Source organism: Astyanax mexicanus, chromosome 5 (genome assembly GCF_023375975.1).
Source record: "Astyanax mexicanus isolate ESR-SI-001 chromosome 5, AstMex3_surface, whole genome shotgun sequence".
Lineage (NCBI taxonomy): Eukaryota > Metazoa > Chordata > Actinopteri > Characiformes > Acestrorhamphidae > Astyanax > Astyanax mexicanus.
This window is the reverse complement of record NC_064412.1, coordinates 8691717-8713148: the sequence shown is the minus strand read 5'-3', so window position 1 is coordinate 8713148 and position 21432 is coordinate 8691717. Positions and strand designations below refer to the sequence as shown.

General features: G+C 35.2%; 1 protein-coding gene across 11 annotated transcripts in view; it reads right to left on the bottom strand.

Moving 5' to 3' along the window:
- Positions 1-21432, bottom strand: part of ralgapb (Ral GTPase activating protein non-catalytic subunit beta) — a 44843-nt gene that overhangs the window by 10822 nt on the left and 12589 nt on the right. The window contains exons 6-25 of one of the 11 annotated variants that reach the window (XM_049479260.1): positions 20576-20707; positions 20092-20270; positions 19009-19059; positions 18422-18469; positions 16977-17024; positions 14847-14998; positions 13816-14023; positions 11414-11449; positions 9717-9918; positions 9057-9224; positions 8787-8901; positions 7802-7949; positions 7618-7682; positions 7026-7164; positions 4957-5090; positions 2881-3063; positions 2519-2670; positions 1762-1949; positions 1114-1217; positions 219-371 (exon numbers count right to left, since the gene is read on the bottom strand). In XM_049479260.1, coding sequence (XP_049335217.1) covers positions 219-371; positions 1114-1217; positions 1762-1949; positions 2519-2670; positions 2881-3063; positions 4957-5090; positions 7026-7164; positions 7618-7682; positions 7802-7949; positions 8787-8901; positions 9057-9224; positions 9717-9918; positions 11414-11449; positions 13816-14023; positions 14847-14998; positions 16977-17024; positions 18422-18469; positions 19009-19059; positions 20092-20270; positions 20576-20707 — 2605 coding nt within the window. Of the gene's footprint in view, positions 1-218; positions 375-1113; positions 1218-1761; positions 1950-2518; positions 2671-2880; positions 3064-4956; positions 5091-7025; positions 7165-7617; positions 7683-7801; positions 7950-8786; positions 8902-9056; positions 9225-9716; positions 9919-11413; positions 11450-13815; positions 14024-14846; positions 14999-16976; positions 17025-18421; positions 18470-19008; positions 19060-20091; positions 20271-20575; positions 20708-21432 lie in introns of all 11 variants that reach the window. The other 10 variants (XM_049479261.1, XM_049479262.1, XM_049479259.1 and 7 more) reach the window with 10 other exon arrangements.

The window sequence follows — 21432 nt, the reverse complement described above, 5'->3', positions numbered from 1 at the left end:
AGTTCCAGTTATCAGAGTATTTTTTTCTGACATATATGTTTATAGGTCTTCTGTCGCCACAGAAACAAAGAAGTAGGATAACATGTACTTAACAAATAAACAATAAAAATAAAATAACTTCAGTTATATAGCACAGGACAAGTATGATTCCTGTCAGTCAAAATATACAGAATATAATAGTAACTATCAGTATAAACTCCTTCCGAGACCCCTCTTACCTCCTTATCCACTATATCATGCAGGTCGGGAATGCTGAGATCAGCTTTCACAAATGGAATCTTGTCCACCTCTTCTGGAAACGGACGGTGCTTCACATTAAACCGAATCCCTACATCGTTTTTGGGAGTTGGTCGACCCTCTGGAACAAACACCTGCTGCAGGAGAAAAAGAGATATGGATTTTCATATGGGAAACTGATCCACAGTACTGGGTACTGTATTTACCAGTCATGCGAACCAGAATTCTGCTCTTTGTCAGAAGGTGTGGACTGCCTGCTATAATTGTATGGTGAAATAACCACTGTTTTATTGCGGTGTGCAGTGGATAGGTGCCTGGGCTTTGACATAGTGCTGGGCGATTATGGCCTAAAACAAAATCTTCCATTTTTTACATGAATTCAAACAACAAAAAAAAGAGAAAGAAATGGTTCAAAACTAGGTTTACCTTTTAAAAAAAAATATCAAGGATTCAAAACATTGTTTATGAGCCTATAAGTTAATTATCAGGCGCTGACCGCATGTATACACAGACAAGGAGTTACACACACACACACACACACACACACACACACACACACACACACTGACAGACACTGGATTATACTTCAGAACGAGTCTATGGGAGGTGCCGATAACCAAAGTAAGACAGATAAACACTTCAGAAATGAGTTGTATTTTCAGATATATTAGATTTAAAAAAAAGTATTTATGTAAAATGGTGATTTCTCAATTTTGAGAATCGCATTAAAACTGTAATTTGAATTAACTGGGTATTAATAGGGAAAATCTGAAAAATCGACCAGCACTACTTTGACAAACCCCTTTTTAAAAGCTAAAATAAAAAATTACTCAAACTGCATGCTCTGACTGAATGCTGGGGTATACAGTATCTTACCTTCTGATTGGCCCTGGCTCCTCTGGGCTGATGGAAGAGTTGCATGGTCCAGGCATGACGGCCACACGTGCCTCGGATCAGCATTGTGACAGATGGACAGGGGTCTGATGACACACATGTATATCAAATGTTTTTTATTAGTTAGCCCAAACTGAACATGCTGAAACAGTGTTGAAACTGTTTTGCTGTGGATACCTGGAACAGACTACCAGAAAGTCTTTGATGTGCCCTAAACGTAGATATGTTTAAATCCAGATTAAAGATGTTTATTTTTTTCTTATGTCTGTGATTGTCATCTGAATTTTGTCATTTATTTTAATTTTTTTCCTCGGTTTTAATTTTATGTTCTTAGAATGTTAAGTTTCTGAGGTGCTACAGCTCAGGAATGTTTTCTTTATGTAAAGCACTCTAACTTGGCATTGTGTTTAAAAGTTCCTGTATAAATAAATTTGCCTTGTCTTGCCTAGACACAGTGGAAATATTTCCACTCAACAGGCAGAAAATTAAACATTAAAACCACTTTGGAAAACATATGTATGTATTATTATAATACTTAAAAAATATGTTCCAACAGCATTGCACTGATTAAATAAATGTTCTTATTCTTATCACCATTTTAGCACACAGAGCCGAAGGTGTGTCACTCACTCTGCTCGTTGCCAAGGGGCTGCTCTAGCATGGCCAGGATGACAGAATTGTCGAGGACGAAGTATCTGAAGTTGCTGTGAGAGGTGGACGTCAGCCGGGAGTATTTAACTAAAGTGTCCTCATTCAGCAGACTACAGGGGGAGGCGGGACCGCTCGGGGATGGGAACGCCCCCAGCACCTGCATTATACTGGAACAGAACACGCAAAGTAAACTATATGCCACTTCAAATGTTAAAATCAGCAGCATTTACAAAAATAACAAACATAAGCTTTAAGATTTTTTTAGATTTTTTTTCTAAACCTAGGAAAACGCTATTTTTTTGTAATCAAGTTTTTATAGTAAGTTTTATAGACAACAGATGTAACAAATAGAGTGTAACACAAAACTGACAATGTTTTCTTATCTATTTTAAATTATTACAAAATTGTTCATACATCCTTAAGAGCTAGGAAAAGCTTTATTAAACTATGTTTGGCTAAACTTAAACTGGACAAAAAAAGCTTAGCTCATTGCTGTTTTGCATGTGTGTCCACTATTTAAAAAAAAATGTTTTAAAAAAGTTTAAATCAAAGGAAAAAATAACAGGGTTGTAAAATGTTTTTTTTTTTTTTTATCCCAACCGACACCACACACTTATTATTACATAACAAAACAAGCAAAAATAATCAATAATCTGATGAATTTTATTCATATTGTACTGTATTTTCAGTCAAATCTCACTGTTATAATCTTAACAGTTTCAGGTGTCAAACTCACCATGACAAAGTGGCTTCAGCTGCATCTTTGACCCTCATGGAGGCAGGGTTATGCTCCTTATCACCTTTATACCTCACTTCCTGCTCACCTGTCTTTGACTTGCTGCCCGAGATGCCGAGTTCTACAATCTCTAACACCTCTATTAGGCAATCCTGCAAGATACAGACATACACTCAACCCAAACAACACAACCTGACACACTAAACATACTACAGTATGTTTAAAAAACAGAAAGAACACTATGCAGGATCAAAAATCAATAATGATCAAATATATTGAAATAATGATTATACTTTTCTCTGCTTACAGCTGTAATGCTCACTGTTTCTTTGAACCTGATGTGGTAAAGTGACGGTTCATACCTTCTCATTCAGCATGTCAGGATGCTCTGTGAGCCACACACACAGGCACTGGAAAGCAGCTACGATCATGGAGTGCAGGTCTCTGGAGTGGAGGGGAGCGGGCCGACTGCACTGATATACAATATAACCACAAACCGAGCTGACGGCTCGCTTACGATCAGACGACTCCACACTAGCCTTCACCTAGAGAGAGAAGAAATGTACATATCATTTTATTGTATTATGCCAATAAAATTACATTTAAAATGGTTTTCATCAAAATTTTAAGTGAAATATTTTTGATAAATTAAACTTTAATCTTTAATATGAATTCAAAACCAACAGTAAGAAAGGAGCTGAGCACTCGGTCTTAGGCTACGATCACACAACAGGTTCACACATTCGTCAGTCACTGTGCTTCACAAACTAAACCACTGCTTGTGCTGAAATTGCGAGTTGTAAATTGTTGAAACTTTCATACTTCATGAATGATCGGCGACAGAGGGTGACAAATTACACAATTTTTCAGTGGCTGGTCTCCAAAAACGTTTTATCACAAGAACATACCAGCACTAAAAGAACTAGCAATAGCAGGCCACAGAATCTCTTGAGGAGAATACACACTTGCAATGAAACCAAAATGAATGGGATCATATGAAGCAATTGAGTAAAATCAGAGTTTATAAATGTCTGATCATATTTATACTGAAATATGTACTTGTGTCCTCAACACAGAACTATATCAAATATTTCAACACCACAGACAGTTCTAAGTCTTTTAAACTGTGTGACTAAACACCATTTGATGTAGAAGAATGTAAGTTTATAGACATGCTTTCTTAACTTTTTAAGATAATTAAATGAATACAGTAGTTAATCACTATTTTTATTTTAAATGTTTAGCTTTTAGCTCCATTCACCCTATTCATAGAGGACTCACTTGCGCCCTCTAGTGTTTAACAGTAATTTACTGATATAACAGGGAAATAAAGGTTGGATATCAGTCAGCGACGACTCCGCAAACGTCTCTCAGTAGTTTACACTACATGACTGAGTGGGCGTGAGAATCAGATTTTTTTTTTTTCCTACCAAATCCCATGTCTTTAATGGGACCTCACAAAAGAGCAATGCTTCACGTGAAGTTTTGGTTTCATCTTTGCCAGCATCACAGGAGCTACCTAGTGTCTGACAGCTGGGCTTATCACAGTGTTATTCAACCACAACCACATCTTTTGTCAGTGTTCTTGTTTTCTATAAACTTCGCTATAAAGCTCATTATTTTACTTTGAGCCTCCAGCCACATCCTCCTTCGGATGGACAGCTAACTCTGACTGTTGACTGGCTTAAAAAAGGGACAGACTTAAAAAGCGGTTGTGTCATTGGCTTCAGTCTAAAATGATTGACATGAAATGATGTCCCCCTCCCTTTTCCTTTGTTAACGACCACTGGTTCTCCGGTCTGCCCAAGTGGATTTCTGAAATGCAACTGCATGAGATTTTATAGTAACAGAACGTGGAATCTCCTTTTCTTCCTCTCCTACTTTTAAGAGTGTAGTACAGAAAATACAACTCTCCCACCTACAATTCTGCAAGTTTCCCAACTTCTGTAAAACACCTGAGTCAAGGATTTGAAACAGTATGGGAAAGCCAAAGTTACACAAAAGAAGCAAAAAAATATACAGAACTGTCTAGTTTTTATTTAAACTGCTGAATGACATAAGAAAGTTGAGTACGTCCTCATTCAGTCAGTGCAGCTGAGGGGCTGAGACAAGCTGGAAAGTGGAAACAGAGATAACAGTGAAGCTAACTCAGCTGATGCGTAGAGGGTATGAACTGCACAAATCTGAGAGTGCGAGGCATATTTTCTTAGTAGATTGAAGTTTTCATTCACAGTGCAAAACAAACGTGGCCCTGTGCTTAGTATAAATCAGCTGATTGAACCATAAAAAAAAATGTCTCCATGCCTTAATCTTACATCCAGATCATCAAACTGAGCAGAACACCACTCAGCTGCCTCTGTAATGTACATAGTGTTCACCTCAATACATCACGGCCACCTGCAGCAGTTAAAATCCTATTTTAGAAAAACTCCACGTACCTTGGCGAGTCCGGCAAGCAGCTCGAGAGCGGCGAGTGAGATGCTCATATCAGCTCTCCACTGAGAGTTTAGTCTTTGGGTGACCAGGTGGATGCTGCGGATCAGCAGGCCAGCCGCTGTGTCTGTGTGAAGAGCTGGGATATAACACACAGCACGCCACAGAGAGCGGGTTAGTGGCACACACATTCACACACACCAAGCCAAGCGCAGACACACAGCCAGCAGCCAGTAGTGGTATGTCATACAAACAAGCACAGGGATGCACACATGCATGTACAGATGTCTTCAACATTATTGGCACCCTTGATGGGTGCATATACGCGGATAAGCATTGAATGTAGGCCTGTCACTGAGATTTTTTTTTGTGGATATATATATATATATATATATACTTTTTTCTTCACCTTCTTTAGTCCACATTGTGTGTATGGAGTCACAGTTATTAAAGCATGTCTGGCTAAAATACTATTCACTGTTATGTGTGTGAACAAACATTCAAATAAACACAATAGACAATATCACGATTATGAAAAATGATTGAGCTCATGTTCATTTATTGTACGATAAATCGATACTGCAAATATTGTGACAGGGCTAATTGAATGCATGTCAAACAAAAATATTATTTTAGTTTAGTTTAGTTATTTTAAGTGAAAAAAATCTAATAATTTATATGGAACAACGATTATTTTATTTTAAATCACACTGCAGCGTTTTCTCTAACATTAACATTTTGTAAACAGTGGTAGCCCTGCTTTATTTAGTGTGCAATATATTGTACAGGTTCACACCCTCTCTTCTAGACATCTCCAGCTTAGCCTGAATTTCCTCAGATGTTCTTTGTGGTGTCTATGCCACATCTTAAACAACCTTGGATCAATGGATCTCTCATCAATTTCCTCTTTCCACCAGATTATAGAAGGTTTCTGACTGTTGCATGAGTAGTAAACTTGTTATAGGAGAAACATGGTGTGAAATGGACTTGGGGTGTAATAAAACATGATAAAAAGTATAAATTGTGTTAAATAACCTACCTCTCTTCGACCCCAACATTCCGAAATACAGTGCTTTTAGCTAATGCTCCCAACAGGCTTACAATGTTAGCGATAGGTGCACAGTGTGGAAATGCATGAATTCCAGCCGTTGCTGAAAATGTCTCTAAAATATTCATGCATTTTTACAGAAATCATTTTGTAATTTGTTCCTCTATCCTACCCATTTACTCATGCTCAGTGCCTCATTTTAAAAGTCAGGGCCCTCAGAATTCTACCAATAAAGTGTGGAGCTACTTTGAGCTTTTCAATGGCGTAAAAATAGCAATTTCTTTGCATGGGCAAAGCCCATTGCATCGTAAGCCTGTTGAAAGCATCACTTAAAACTTGATTTGAAATGCTGGGGGTGAATGGAGGTTGGCTATTCAATAAAAATCGTCCTCATTATCTTGTTTCACTAAAGCCCAAGTCCAATTCACTCCAGATGCTTTTTCCTTTGATGATATTTTATTTAGAAACATTGAAATCAAACGTTTGGACAGCTTGTTTTTTAACAAGGTGTATTTTATATGCAGGGTTACCAATAATGTTGACCACAACTGTATACAATCAAAAATGCTGCACTACATTACATTCACATCTATTAATTGTCAAATCAACAAGAAATAACATTCTCCTACTAAAAAAAATGCACATGATTTCAGGCAGCTGACTGAAAAAGTTTCAGTTCTGAGTTTACATCAACTGCTATACACAGACAATCAAACAATTAGCAAGAAATACATTTAGACCATGCTGCATCTAAAATAAGACAACATGCCCTGTAGAATAAAAGCACTTCAGAGCATAGAAATGCATGTTTTTAATATCAACGAGACAACGAGGTAGATAACATATATAAAGCAAAAGCTGATCTGAGGCAAATGCATTTAATGACAAAAGCATCCAAAAAGATGAATTGTATACATCTCAAAAAAGAAAATAATATGTAAAATGTTCTGGTAAGAAAAAAAGGTAATATGAGTCTACTGCATCATCTATGACCTGCGTGTCAGCAGTGAGTCTCTCAGGACTTACCATAGTCTCGCAGCAATGCCTGGGCGGGTCTCTCGCTGTCTGGAGTGGTGGCCTCTGAGCTGCCTGCACTAGCATTGCTGATTCCACTGTTATTGCGACTGTGGCTCTTTGCCAGGGAATGACTTCCATCTACACTTCCCTACACGTGGCAAATCAGACAGAAGTGCAACAGTTTCAAAAAGATTTTATATATATATATATATATATATATATATATAGAACATGGATGAGCTATCAAACTAAGCTGAACTGCTTGAAGTTTTGCACCAGGAGTGGTATAAAGTTATCCAAAAGCAGTGTGTAAGACTGGTGGACAAGAACTTGCCAAGATGCATAAAAAACTTTAGAGATTAGAGATTAAATCAGGGTTCTTCCACCAAATGTTGATTTCTGAACTCTAACAACTATATGAATATAAACTTGTTTTCTTTGCATTATTTCACGTCTGAAAGCTCTACATCTTTTTTTTATTTCAGCCATTTTTAATTTTCTGCAAATAAATGCTCTAAATAAAAAAATATTTTTTTTATCTATCTCCCTATAGAATTTAAATTACTAATAATTACTAATAGAAAATAGAAAATGAACTTACAACTTCAGCTTGAGCACCTATAGACTCCAAAAGCGCAGAATCCTGAACAATATTCAGCATTGCAGCTGTAGACAGAACACAGTGTACATTTAACTTGGATTCAATGCTGAAAAAAATCTGTAATTTTTATTTGAACAAATTTGTGATGAACAAATCAGTGAACAGAAACAGTGAGGAAACACACCTAGTATCATCTGTGTGTTGATTGGGTCTGTCTCTGTTTGCAGGGCACCAATTAAGACATTGACCAGCCGCAGCTTCAGTGAGAGGAAGGTTACAGCTTTGTCATGAAGCGAGTTATCATCATTGCTGAATTTTCCTTCCAAAAGAACCTAATAACAAGTTTACACAATCAATTCATTTCTTCCACTGGCTGCTAGAAAGAATGGTATAAACATTTCTATAGTGATATCAGTCAAAAATAAGATTACATATGCAAAAAAATAAACAAACACCAGTCACGTTTGGACACCTGTATTTTCTTCATTGTAGATTTATATTAAAGACATAAAAACTATTAAGGGACACATATGGAATTACATAGTAAACAGTATAAAAAAAGTGTTAGTCCTCCACATTAATCCCCTGATCTAATCCTGATGAACTGAGAAGGTGATTTGAGGTGATTTAATTGGGAGGAAAAGCAACAGCTATTGTTCAGCACCTCCAGAAAGTCCTTTCTTCAAGATGCTGAGAAAACCATTCCAGGTGACTCTCCCTCATGAAGACACTGAGTTTAAAATACCAATAGTGTGCAGATCTGTCTTCAAAGATAAATGTGCTGCTTAGAAGAATCTAAAGTATAAAACATATTCTGGTTTATTTAACACTTTTTGTTTACAGAATAATTGAGCATGTGTTCCTGTGCAGCTTTTATATAGTCTTCAATATTACATTTACAATGTAAAAAAAGAAAAAAAAAAAAAAAAGAAAGAAAAATCATAAAACATTTTAGCCAAACTTTTGACTGGTACTGTATACATATATTAAATACACACAACACAAATCTAACTGCCCAGGTCTAACACTGCTGTCGAATACTTGCAAGGTACCAAACACACACATTACATATGTGTATTATTCTTTTTACTGTTACTTAAAATAAAAATCGATGCAATTTATATTGTGATACCAAAAACCTGTGTCAATAATCAGTAACAAAGCATCACCTCTGATTTGACTTTGCCAAAATGGTGTGGTAGAGGCAGCATAGACAGCAGAATGTTGATGGAAGCTCTTCTCAGTTCAGTGGGGTTCACATATGACTTAAATTTGGTCAATTCACTGCAAAAAAAATAAAATAATAATAATAATAAAACATTTAAAAGAAGATTTTTTTTTTTTAATAGATTTTAAAGCCTTATGTAAGCACAGAAAATTATCTAGCAAACTGACACCATCTATTGTCTAGTAGAAACGGAGAAGTTCTCTGTCCTCACCGATCAGGTAGAATTATTTCCAGTGCAGATATAAAGTAAGGAACCACTACGTTAATCCCTTTCAGATCAGAGCAGAACAGAGCAGAGGAGTTCAGAATAATACTGGCCAGAACTGGTCTGCAGATAAAGTCGGAAATCTGAAGGCCCTGGATGAGGACCATGTAGAACCTGAGAGGAATGAAAGACGATCATAACATAAAGAAGGAAGAAAAAGGACAGAATTAGTCAGGTTATACATACGTTTATAAACATATATATAAAAAAACTCATTTTGATATTTGTAGGATGTTTATAGTACCTACAAAACATGTTATTCTTTCATTTAGTCTAATAAATAAATATGATTAAAGTGATATAGAGGCCAAATATTTTAATTTCAACACATGAGGCACAGCTGCAGCTACAGAGCAGTGTACAATTCACTGATGATTATCTGATGCTACTGAAGTAACCTTCATTATAGCTTAATACAAAACTGATGACAGAAACCTTGATGAGGATTTTTACGGTACGGGTTGTTACATATTACATCATTTACTTGTCATTTTTTTCATAGCACAGTCTGATCTGGGAATTAGAACTTTTTAGAGATTTTATGTAAAATACAGTATGGATAATTCTTCAGTGGAATCTTTATTAAGTTTACTACATTTACTGCACCTGGACAGGTAGACGGGTAAAATCTCCTCTCCTGTTTTTTTGCTGCAGAAGATTCTGCACAGCGTTCCACAGGCCTCTGCTCGACCAGACTCGTAATTATCGGGAAACTCGTTGGCGTCAAACATGGGGTTTGAGACCATGGTGTCAGTAGACATCTGAGAGCCTTTCCTCCTCAATTCAACTCCAGCCTGAGTAGCAAGTGCTAGAAAAAGGAGAGAGAAAGAGAAGAGAACAGGACAGGAAGAACAGCAAAGTCTAAGTGACATCTTGTTCACCCATTAAAAGATAATAAAATAATAAATAATAATAAAAGGTTTTAACAGGGATTACAGACAAAGAGATCCACAGATTGAAAAGTCTGTCTTCAAAAAAAAAAAACGTGGTTTTGTTTAAATATTGGGACAATTTAATGGATTTAATTTAGTGAATCATATTAAAATGTACCGGAACAAGTGTGCTTATTTATAAAAAAAAAAAAAAACATTCCCCATTTTAATAAGATCCCTGACCTAGTCATTCAGTTCAGTTCAATAAAATGTAAATTAATCTGATGTTGCCAAAAACTACGTTAATAAGATTAATACTTCCATAGATTAAGGAAATATCAGCAGCTAAATAGACCAATTGGTACTTTTGGCAGTGTGGGCAGTGTGCCAAGTCCTGCTGGAAAATAAAATCCGCATCTCCATAAAAGTTGTCAGCAGAGGGAAGCATGAAGTGCTGTAAGATTTTCCAGGGAAACACTGCACTGACTTTGGACTTGATATAACAGTGTGAAGTGTGAAGTTTCCACAATCAGTGATGGTTTGGAGAGACATGTCATCTGCTGATGTTGATCCACTGTGTTTTATTATTAAGTCTAAAGTCAGTGCAGTTTTGTTTTCCCACAAAATCTTACTATGTAATAATAATAACAATAATAATAATAATAATAATAATAATAATAATAATAATAATAATAATAATAATAATAATAAAAAACACAACAACAACAAAAAAACAAGCTCTCCTGGTCAGCCTCCCTGTTATCTCACCACTTCAGACTTTTAAGACAAATTACTGTCGGTCAGCATCTCTAAGTAACACAATAAAGGGCACAATATGGCAGAAACAAATTGCACACACATCCACAACATGCAGAAATATCCATACAAAACGTAAAATAAACAGAAATGAAAAATCAGAATCAAATGAGAACCAAAAAAAATAAATAAATAAAAGCTACAAAAGTAAAACACCAGGCGAAACTGAGGACAACTTTGGTTGTTGTGTTTCTTTGGAGAAGATCGGTTAGTAGAGGTCCTTTAGGTGGATGATATGGGCAGCAACTGGTTGTATGATGGCAGGTTATGTTGCATCCAAAACAGGCTCAATCACGACAAACATTCTCAGCCCTTTGGTGATGGTTTATCTGATTTATCTGATTAATTGATTATCTCAATTTCATAGGGGAATTTCTGAATATTTGTTGCATTTGAGCCAATGACATTTGGGCAGCAGTCAAAATACAAATACTCCCCGGACCCCTAATACCAGAACCAAGCAGTGTATGGTCAAATCTCTTGCCCCAAGAAAACAATATTGCGACAACAGAAAGAGTGACGGTGTCAAAGCAAAAGATCAAAATAAATTAATAAATAAATAAAAAGAAATGTAACCAAATATTTGCAACTGGTAAAGCTTGTGTTCCTACTTACAAGATTTATAAGAAAGAAGAATTTGGAAAAATGTTGCTGCAAGATAACAGAGATAAAATGGAAACAAATCAAAGAACAGCAGTAATAGAGACCCAGATACTGTGAAGAATGTCAAAATAGTAGTTCTTCGGTTTATTTTGCGACCAAGATAGTTCTAAAGCTAGCTGAAGCTAAGAAGCAAATGAAGTCTATAACAAGATACTGAGCTTCAATTATTCATCATGCATGAGTAGAAACAAAACGAAAAGGAATAAAGCAAACATAAATGGACATTTAGCTTACCTAAATCTATCCACATTTCACCTCAATACTTCAATATTCAGCTCAGAATACTGTTATATACTTCAGTTCCTGAAAATGTGTTTGTTGCAATGGTTCACCTACATACTTAATAATGTCCCTATTAGAAAAAAAAACAATGCTGGATTTAATGTAGGAAAAATGACGGGCATGTTCAGCTGATTATTTACAACTACTATAACCTCAAATCATGAAAAGTTGAACAGTAAGGAAAATGCAAATAAAAAAAATGTTTATAACATTTATTTTGACTCTGATTTTGACTCTGTAAAAAAAAGTATAAACCCAAAATATATTTAATGTTTTGTCTGCTCAATTTTAATTTAATGGTTAATATACATCCATTCCTGCGATTCAGACCTGCAAAATATTATAAAAAATATTGGAGAAGGGCAATTTAGGGCTAAAAATGAAATAATAAAACAAAAGCAGCATCTTCAATAGTATTTGCATACTTCTCCCTGTACAGTGCAACATCACTAAACTAATTCATTGTATAAAGAGTGAGGGCACAGTGATCCTTTATCTCTGAACGCTTGGAAAACCATAGTCAAGCACTACAGTACAAAGTCACAGACAAAAATGCTATGTTGATCATGTGTAGATACTGCACTGACAGAGGCATCTGCAACGGACCACCACACCTCTCACACTGTGGCCAGAAGAATCTATATTCCAGACCAAAGACGAGAAAGAGAATCAAGTCCAAAAGCTAGGGTCTGTCATGGTATGGGGGTTTGTCAAGACAATTCTGCGACTAAGGCAGAAACGTACTAGCATCTCAAAAAAAATTAGAATATCATTGAAAAGTTAATTTATTTCAGTAATTAAGTTCAAAATGTGAAACTCAAATATTATATAGATGTATTACACACAGACTGATCTATTGTGAGTGTTTATTTATTTTATTGTTGATGAGTACAGCTAAAGATAACCCAAAAATCAGTGTCTCAGAAAATTTGGATATTTTATAAGACCAATTGGAACTTTTGGCAGTGTGGGCAGTGTGCCAAGTCCTGTTGGAAAATGAAATCTGCATCTCCATAAAAGTTGTCAGCAGAGGGAAAAAGCATGAAGTGCTGTAAGATTTTGTGGAAAAATAAAAATATAAAACTGCACTGATTTTGGACTTGATGCAACAGTGGACCAACACCAGCAGATGACATGTATCTCCAAACCATCACTGATTATCAGTATATTTAGCATTTAATTTGAAAATCAAGGGAGCAGAGTCTGGAGGAAGAGTTGAGAGACACACAGTCCAAACTGCTTGAGGTCTAGTGTGAAGTTTCCACCAATCAGTGATGGTTTGGAGTCATGTCATCTCTGCTGGTGTTGATCCACTGTGTTTTATCAAGCAAAAAGTCAGTGCAGTGTTTTCCCGGAAAATCTTACAGCACTTTATGCTTCCCTTACAACTTGACAACTTTTATGGAGGATTTCATTTTCTGGCAGATCTTGGAACACCGGGGAAAGTGTTGCAGGACTGAAATGTAGGAATGGATGTATATTAACCAAAATGAAGTTGACCTGAAAAACATGTAATATGTCTTTGTAATAATAAAGAGATTGAAGATCCTTAGTACTAATATGGTTAAATAAAGGCCAAGCATTCAAACTGTAAAATGCTGGCAAACATTAAAGGATATAAAACAGTGACACTAACCTAAAATAAACTGATTGACATTTAAATTCATAGTTTTATTAAAGCAATTTACTGTACACGCTTCTTATTTGTTGTACCTAAATCATTAGGTTCCCCACACATCAGTGATAAATGTGTGTAATGTGTGTAATTTCTTATCCTTCATATTAAAATGTTTCGGCACATGACTACAGGGTTAGAACAATGTATTCTGAGCTGAGTAGTGCTGGCATTGCTTCACAACATTACAGCTACACGTCACAAATAACTCCAAGCTCCAAATGTTGTACAATCTTGCAGGTAGGAATAGCCTATTTTGTATGAGGAAAAACACGAATGGAAATAAAACACTAACAGGAAAAGGAAGAGAGAAAACTGAGAAAAGAAAAAAGAAAAACATGTTATTGCAATAGGATGTAATAACGCATTACAGGTCTGAGCCCAGTGAACATCTTACCAGTCATACTACTTTCTCTGCTGAGGCCAGAGTGGAGTTTACAGTGAACCAGCGCAGCATCAAACAGCCACTGACCAAACAGGTTCAAAACACTGTTGACTTTTGGTCTGGTGGGAGCAGGCAGGGGTCGCGGCTCTGAGCTCGTCTGGTTTGGACTGGACAGGGGCGAGGTGGAGGAAGGCTGATGCGATACTTTGGATTGGCCAGTCTGTAAAAGACAAGCAAGGATTTACATAGAAGCTTAAAAATACTCCAGCACTGAAAAAAATAAACCAGATCTGTTATAATTTACTATTAGATATTTTGATTCAATTGATGCAATTGCAACTGTGCACTGCATCATGCATTTCATATGAATAATAGCTAAAACAAATAAATACAATATCATATACCTTATATATAAATAGAAGCCCATTTACATTTAGCCCCAATTTGCACGACACCATATTTAATATTTAGTGCAGTATGAGTGTAAATATCATATTTCCACTTTAGTGCACTACACACAAATACATTACAATTCAAATAAATTAACTTTTTGGAAATAAATTAAAAATGGTTATTTCACACAATACTTCACAAAATAAAAATAAATCATGAGTTCAGACAGTTTACTCCAACTTATGTTTCAAGAATAAAGTGAATTCTATGCAGCTTTATAAAATAACTGGTAGCCAATCAGCAGGAAGCTGGACATGAGTCAAAATGTTATGGGTCATAACATTTATTTTCAACATAAAATTACTTTTTTAAATTTCTTTTTGATTACACATTTGTAATGAATACCGCAATTAAATGAACATACGGACTGGCAAAATTATCTTTATGGTATTCATTATATATGAAAACATGAATATACCTGGTCAGTTTTATCCGAAAATAAACATTTTTGGATCTGAAAATCACTACATTTAATAATGTAAATATGTAAAGATATTGAAATAATTCATAATAATATTAAAACAAAGTTCTAAGAATAACTTATGAAATAGTGAAAATCACACCCTGTCCGTAATGTAATTTTTACATACCGTTGTGGTTTTGCTAGTTGTCTTGGTAACCGCTGTGGGTCTGTGTCTGCGGCTGTGAGGAGGCGTGGTGTTGGTGGTCGTTGGGGGTGGTGGCATGCTAAGTCTATTAACAGGAGTGGGCGGGGCACTGTCTGACCGAGGTCTGGATATACCTGGCAGATTAAAAAGACAGAAGATGCACACACAACCAAACACACACACACACAAACAGGTACACACAAAAGTCAGATAAAATAAAAGTTGTGACGATGACCGTGACAAACCACTCTGAGCATCACAATTTTAAACGTCTTGCCAAATCTGGCCTCCAGTTTATATCCCAGTCCAAACATCTGTACACACAATGTTTGGGTATATGTATTGTGCGTTGTGGATTTACAGTAAATGTGCATCTACTGAAGAGCTGTTTTTACTATTATGAAAGCCATAAAGCCGCCCCTCTAAGCAAAAATCTCTAATTATAAGATAGTCCATATGGATCGAACACCTGTGGCCATATGTATGAAAGCATGCTGTCACAGACACACACAACCCTTTGTCTTCACTTTCTTCATATTTCTTGACATTGTGTAAAATTGTGTTTCATTCTAGTGTCAAGTTACTTTTTTATTTAGTTTTTTTTTGTTGCATGACAGTGATGATATGTACAATTGATGTACAGCTAAACAACTGAGCAAATTAAATGAAATAAAGCCTTTAGCATCACTTCTCACACTTGGTATGAGTTTACAATTGGCTGTTTCCTAGTTGAAATATACAACTTGTACACTGCCAGCTCAGCTAACTTAGATTTAACATTTTTTGTTTAGCAAAAGTCTGGCTGCCTTTCTCTGTGTAAATGTCACTTACGTGCGACTTAAGTATTACTACTGAGGTATATTTGTGACTACAGTAGCTCTGCTGAGGTGAACACATTGTGCTTTGTTTTTTGTCTGCCTGAATATTTTAAATGTTAAATAGTATTGTTTTAATGCATGACAAAAATACATTTAGGCTATAAATGATATTTAATGATGGCAAATAGTGGCAATTTTTATGAAAGCTTGTGATAAACCATGTTCGCTGTTTGGTCTTGGGCAAAAGGTTTTAATTTTGCTTGGTTTTGATGTATTATTAAATGTCCTAAAAAAGTGCATGCCCATGAAATTAATCAACATAAAATAGAAACAGAACCTTCAACTGACATAATCTTGCCCATTTCTTTGATTATTCTATTTATGCTTTTTTTTAACCTGTTAAGACTTCGCTCACTGTGTGGTTATATCCCACTAAAAAACATTTAATTGCACTAAACTAAAATGCACTACTTAGTATTACAAATAGGTTCCACATTTACAACTAATTTTGCTGTACTTTTTTCCCCATTAGGTGTCAGTAATTTCCAATTGCGTACAACAAACTAACACTATAGGGTACAGACTATTTACTAATCTGAACAGATTGTGGGTTTATTAGGTCTTTATAAGGTCACAATTTCTTTGTGAACATACCCTTTACACATACAGTTTGGCCACAGGTGGATCCATATTCAGATCTTAACCACAGTAAGTATTGATTGGGTGAGTATAGCAAGCTAGAGTCATTGATTTATGCTAGTCTAAAGGAATTCTTTTGTTCACAGATAGTCAGAAAAAGTGCAAACTAATTACAATGGCTGCAAACAAACAAACAAACATCACCGAAAGAACGCAACAGCATTAACTTTGGGTTTTTCTAGAAGTTCAGAGCAGGCCTGTGTGATGAGATGAGGAAACTGGAGATTGACAATATCTGATTGTGTGCTGATAAGTTAATAAGACATAATTGATCACTTTTTCTTTTTTTTCTCTCTTTTTTTTTTAAACATTAATAATGTTTACACTACGCACTATATAATACACCCAGGCCTGGGTTTAACCACAATACAGTCCAGTGAACACCGGAACATCTGACAAGTCAGTCTGCGTTCTCTGTTACCATCAAGGATAAGATGCTTAAAGCATAGAGCATATTAATGATTTGATGCTCAGCATTTTCCATCACTTCCACATGCAACATTTTTAACCACCCAATCAAAGTTAGACCCAAAGAACAAACTGATCCTAATAAAAGTCCTGAATGATTTGTCAGGAGCATTTTTAAAAAAAATACCATAGGCTGGAAGCCTGTCACGAAAATTGTTCCTAGATACAGCAACACCTGGGGACAAATAGGATTACAAATGCAGATGTATCAAAATAAAAGCGTATACTCAAAACACACGGAGGCAACATATGAAGTAAAAAAATATATATATACTAACCCTATTATCATTTTTATTTTTAAAGCTTTGATTCGAGTTATTTTTTATCCTTAATATTTTGGATTTGGAATTATATCAATATAGGCTGATATATACATATATATATATATATATATATATATATATATATATATATATATATATATATATATATATATATATATATTTTTTTTTTTAGAATCAATCTAGATATTTCAAACCGACACTTGCTGCTGTATTTATTGTACAGACCAAGCGATACTGGCCACATTACTACAATAGGCTAACTGGCTTCGCTTCTTCACTAATTTAAGCTCATTTTCATTTACTTTTATTAGTTTTAGTAGATCATTTTTTTTCATCTGTTTATTTAAAAAAGGGTTTGAAGCTGTGAAAAGTCTATGTAAGGACCTGTAAGCTAAGTATCATACAGTTGGTTGAAATATAAACTGTAGAGCAAACAAATGTTGCTTTTATTTCTAAAGCTGAGCAAGAGAGAGCAAGTCTATGTTTACTGGCACCTCCTAAACAAAAACCTGAATCTCAAAAAATTTGGATATCATTGAAAAGTTACTTTATTTCAGTTAAAAAATATATATGAAACTTGTATATTATATAGATGTATTACACACAGAGTGATCTATTTTAAGTGCTTCTTTATTTTATTATTGAATCAGTGTCAGCTAAATCAGTGTCAGCAGAACCATTATCTGCTGTTGTTGATCCACTGTGTTTTATTATCAAGTCTAAAGTCAGTGCAGTTTTGTTTTCCCACAAAATCTTACAGCACTTCATGCTTCCCTCTGCTCACAACTTTAATGGAGATGTGGATTTTATTTTCCCGCAGGACTTGGCACACTGCCCACACTGACAAAAGTACTTATTGGTCTTATGGGACTTTTGTGTTTTTATTGGCTGTAAGCCATAATCATCAGCAATAAAATAAATAAAGGCTTAAACTAGATCACTCTGTGTGTAATACATTTATATAATATTGGAGTTTCACAATTTAAATAAAATTACTGAAATAAAGTAACTTTCAATGATATTCTATTTTTTTTAGATGTACTAGTATAACTGTACAAGTAGTACAAGTACAAGTGTAATTGTAACTTAAATAACAACCAGATCACATCTTAAAAGTAAACAATGCAGAAATCCAGCTATTCCAAAGAGCTTACTTTGTGTGTTCTAGTGACTGTACTACTTCACACCAAACATATAAAAAGAAAAAAAAAAAGAATCAGATGCAATGTGAGGCTAACCCCATACTGAGTTAGTTTTTATTTGATTAGGTTGGACAGGTATAGTATACCTAGAGAGGGAAGTCTCTCTCGAATATAGCTCCTAGACACTGTTGTTCCTGAGAAACAAGAAACATAATAGTTCTGTAACACGACTGTCACATTTTAACCCACACAAGGTCACTAAGAGAAGCGTTTTGATCAATGCAAACTGCTAATCAATCTGAAAAGTAAAGCAGTCAGGATTGCTTGAAGCAGAAAGCTGCATTAAAGATTTATCAGATATTTTGTAATGTACTGCAAATCTGAGATACGGTCATTCCTGATTTTAGGAGTATGCTTCAAGTCTAAGCACTATGCTTAATATACAGAGACACTTGCAAAAACTAGGTTTAAGCAAAAAGATCAGATCCTAAGTCTCATCAAGCACAGGCTTTCTAGGGTTAGTCAGACTTTCTGCCACAATCAAAAAGCAAGAGATGCCATCATTAGAAATGTATGATTAATTTACTTGCAATAAATTCTTATTGAATCAAAAGCCTGAAGTGCAATCTGGCCGCGATTGCTAACTTGGCATCTAACTCTAATATTAGTGAACCCCTAATGCCCAGATTTACATCACGGGAGTAAAAAGAATAGGTGCACTTTTTCTGAGTACCATGAGAGGGCAGAGTTTCGTGACTCTTGTTTTTCTTAAACACTGCCACACCTAGAGAGGGAAAGAGAATCACACTGTGGCACAGGTCACAGCTCTCAGACACCAGAAAAAAAAAAACAGATATCATTAAAAAAAAAAAAAAAAAAAAAAAACAAGTCAGATGATCATGCAAAACCAAAATGAACATGATCTGATCATAGAAGTATATATCCTTTTTTCTAAATGTGATGGTGAAGGACTTGTGTGTGTTAATATATTATTGACATTTTTACCATTAAGTTTTTTATGAATATATTAAAAATCCAGCAGCATTTAAAAGTGTAAAACCACTATTTTCAACAGTATATTTTTATCTATTTAGTTTTAGATAAATGTGTGTACATTTTAAACTGTATGTTTTTTTTTGTATACAATATTTACAAAATTAATAAAATGTCATTAATGTCACTTTTATTTCTCTCTATAAAAAAAAAATCACACAAACACTAAACTAAAACACTAATGAACAGGTCACTTTACTGACTGTGTTATGGATATCAACAGTTTTCACCAACAATATTATCACTTAAGCTGGAGTTACACTACAAGACTTTTAACCCAGATTTCCAGTTGTTGCGAGTCTGTGCTAGTTGGATCTAGACTGCAGGCTCTGCTGCAGTCGGAGCTCAAGATAACATCGAAGTCACAGGAAATCAAGTATTTTAAAATTATTTATTGAAATAAAAAAATTTGCTTTAGAGGCAACTATCTTAGCAGTAACTATGCTGCCTGCCTGTGCATGCACCATGTACAGCAAAAAACACAGTCTTTGCTTTTTGTACTTAAGAAATAAAACAAAAACTATAACCTATATGTACAAACACATTTACACAATTAAAACAACAACTATTATTATAGAAATGATCACTGACGCATTCCAGGAACTATGTTAGCATACATCCACCTACAAAAATCAATATTTGTCTTTTTTGATTTACGTGTTAGGTAAAACTTTGTCCTTAACAAGAACACTATCACAAATAAATAAATTAATTAATTAATTAATAAATAATAAAAGTCTTGATTTTTTTTTCTCCATCTTACCTAGAAAAGCATCCACCAGACAGCTGATGCCCCTCATCGCCCTAAAGAAGATCTGAGGCAGCTGTTTGAGGCAGGGGTGCTGGATCACCTCCTGAGGCACACTGCTCACCCCCAGCAACTGCTCTTGAAACTTGGGAGTGGAGCTTACGATCACAGGGTTACTCAGGTCCACTGGGTTACTGAGAGAGAAAAACAGTATTCAGTTATTTAAATTAATTTAAATCATTCTGAAGAAAGAGTACAGACTTAACACCAATAAATTCCTTGTATGAATAACAGTTACATCACATACATCACTTTCAGTGATGCCACTTTAACCCAGCAGTAAAATGGTTACAAACCAAGACACAAAGGGAGGAATCCTGGCTAAGAACCTGGTGCTACAACAACTGTTAATGCTACTGCCTAGAAGAAACAGCTAGGTTGATACTAGAAACCCTGGTATGGTATGATCAATAAGGGTAATAAACAGCTGGCTGCATACCTGAGCATGTGTAAGAAGCGATACCAAGTCTGTGCCACACAGTCATTATCCATTTCTGCAGGTATGAGACTGGCATCCTCCTCTGGCACTTTAAACGGAGGGAAGGATGGTCCGTATGTGAACCTCAGTAGCCTGAGAAACAGACATTAACAGACACAGTAAAAACACATTAAAGAAAAGATACATACAGTATCTATTGTGTGTAGATACTGTATGTATATGTGTCCAAGTACAAGTGTGATAGCGTATATTTGTATTCTTTTATTCTTAATGCGTTGATTAACTCACTTTTTTTATGCAAATGTTACCAGGTTACCATAAAATCTAGGGACGAATTACAGGACATACACAAACGCTGCTGAATCCGTCCTAAAGCTACTAGATTTTAATTTAAAAAGCATCAAAAAGTTCATAAGATAGCTTTAAGAAGAGGAACAGTGTGATCAATCGCATACTATTATTGTAATTAACCACTGGAAATGTACATACAGTCATTGACTACATTACTATCTACTACTGACTATCTACAGTAAAAAAAAAAAAAAAAAGTTTGGATACACCTTCTCATTCTATGATTCATTTTTATTTCTTTATTTAATGTATTTCCTTTACTGTACATTAAAATCAAATTAAAATTAAAGACATAAAAACAATTAAGGGACATTTAGGTAATTATGTAGTAACAGTAAAAAATCCCCTTATCTAAATCTGATGAAGATTTGAGATGGTGATTGGAGGTAATTTGAGATGAGCTGGAGCTTCACAGCCTGAAGGAAAACTATTGTTCCACTATTGTTCAGCACCTCCAGGAACTCCTTCCTTTAAGACGCTGAGAAAACTATTCCAGGTGACTCTCC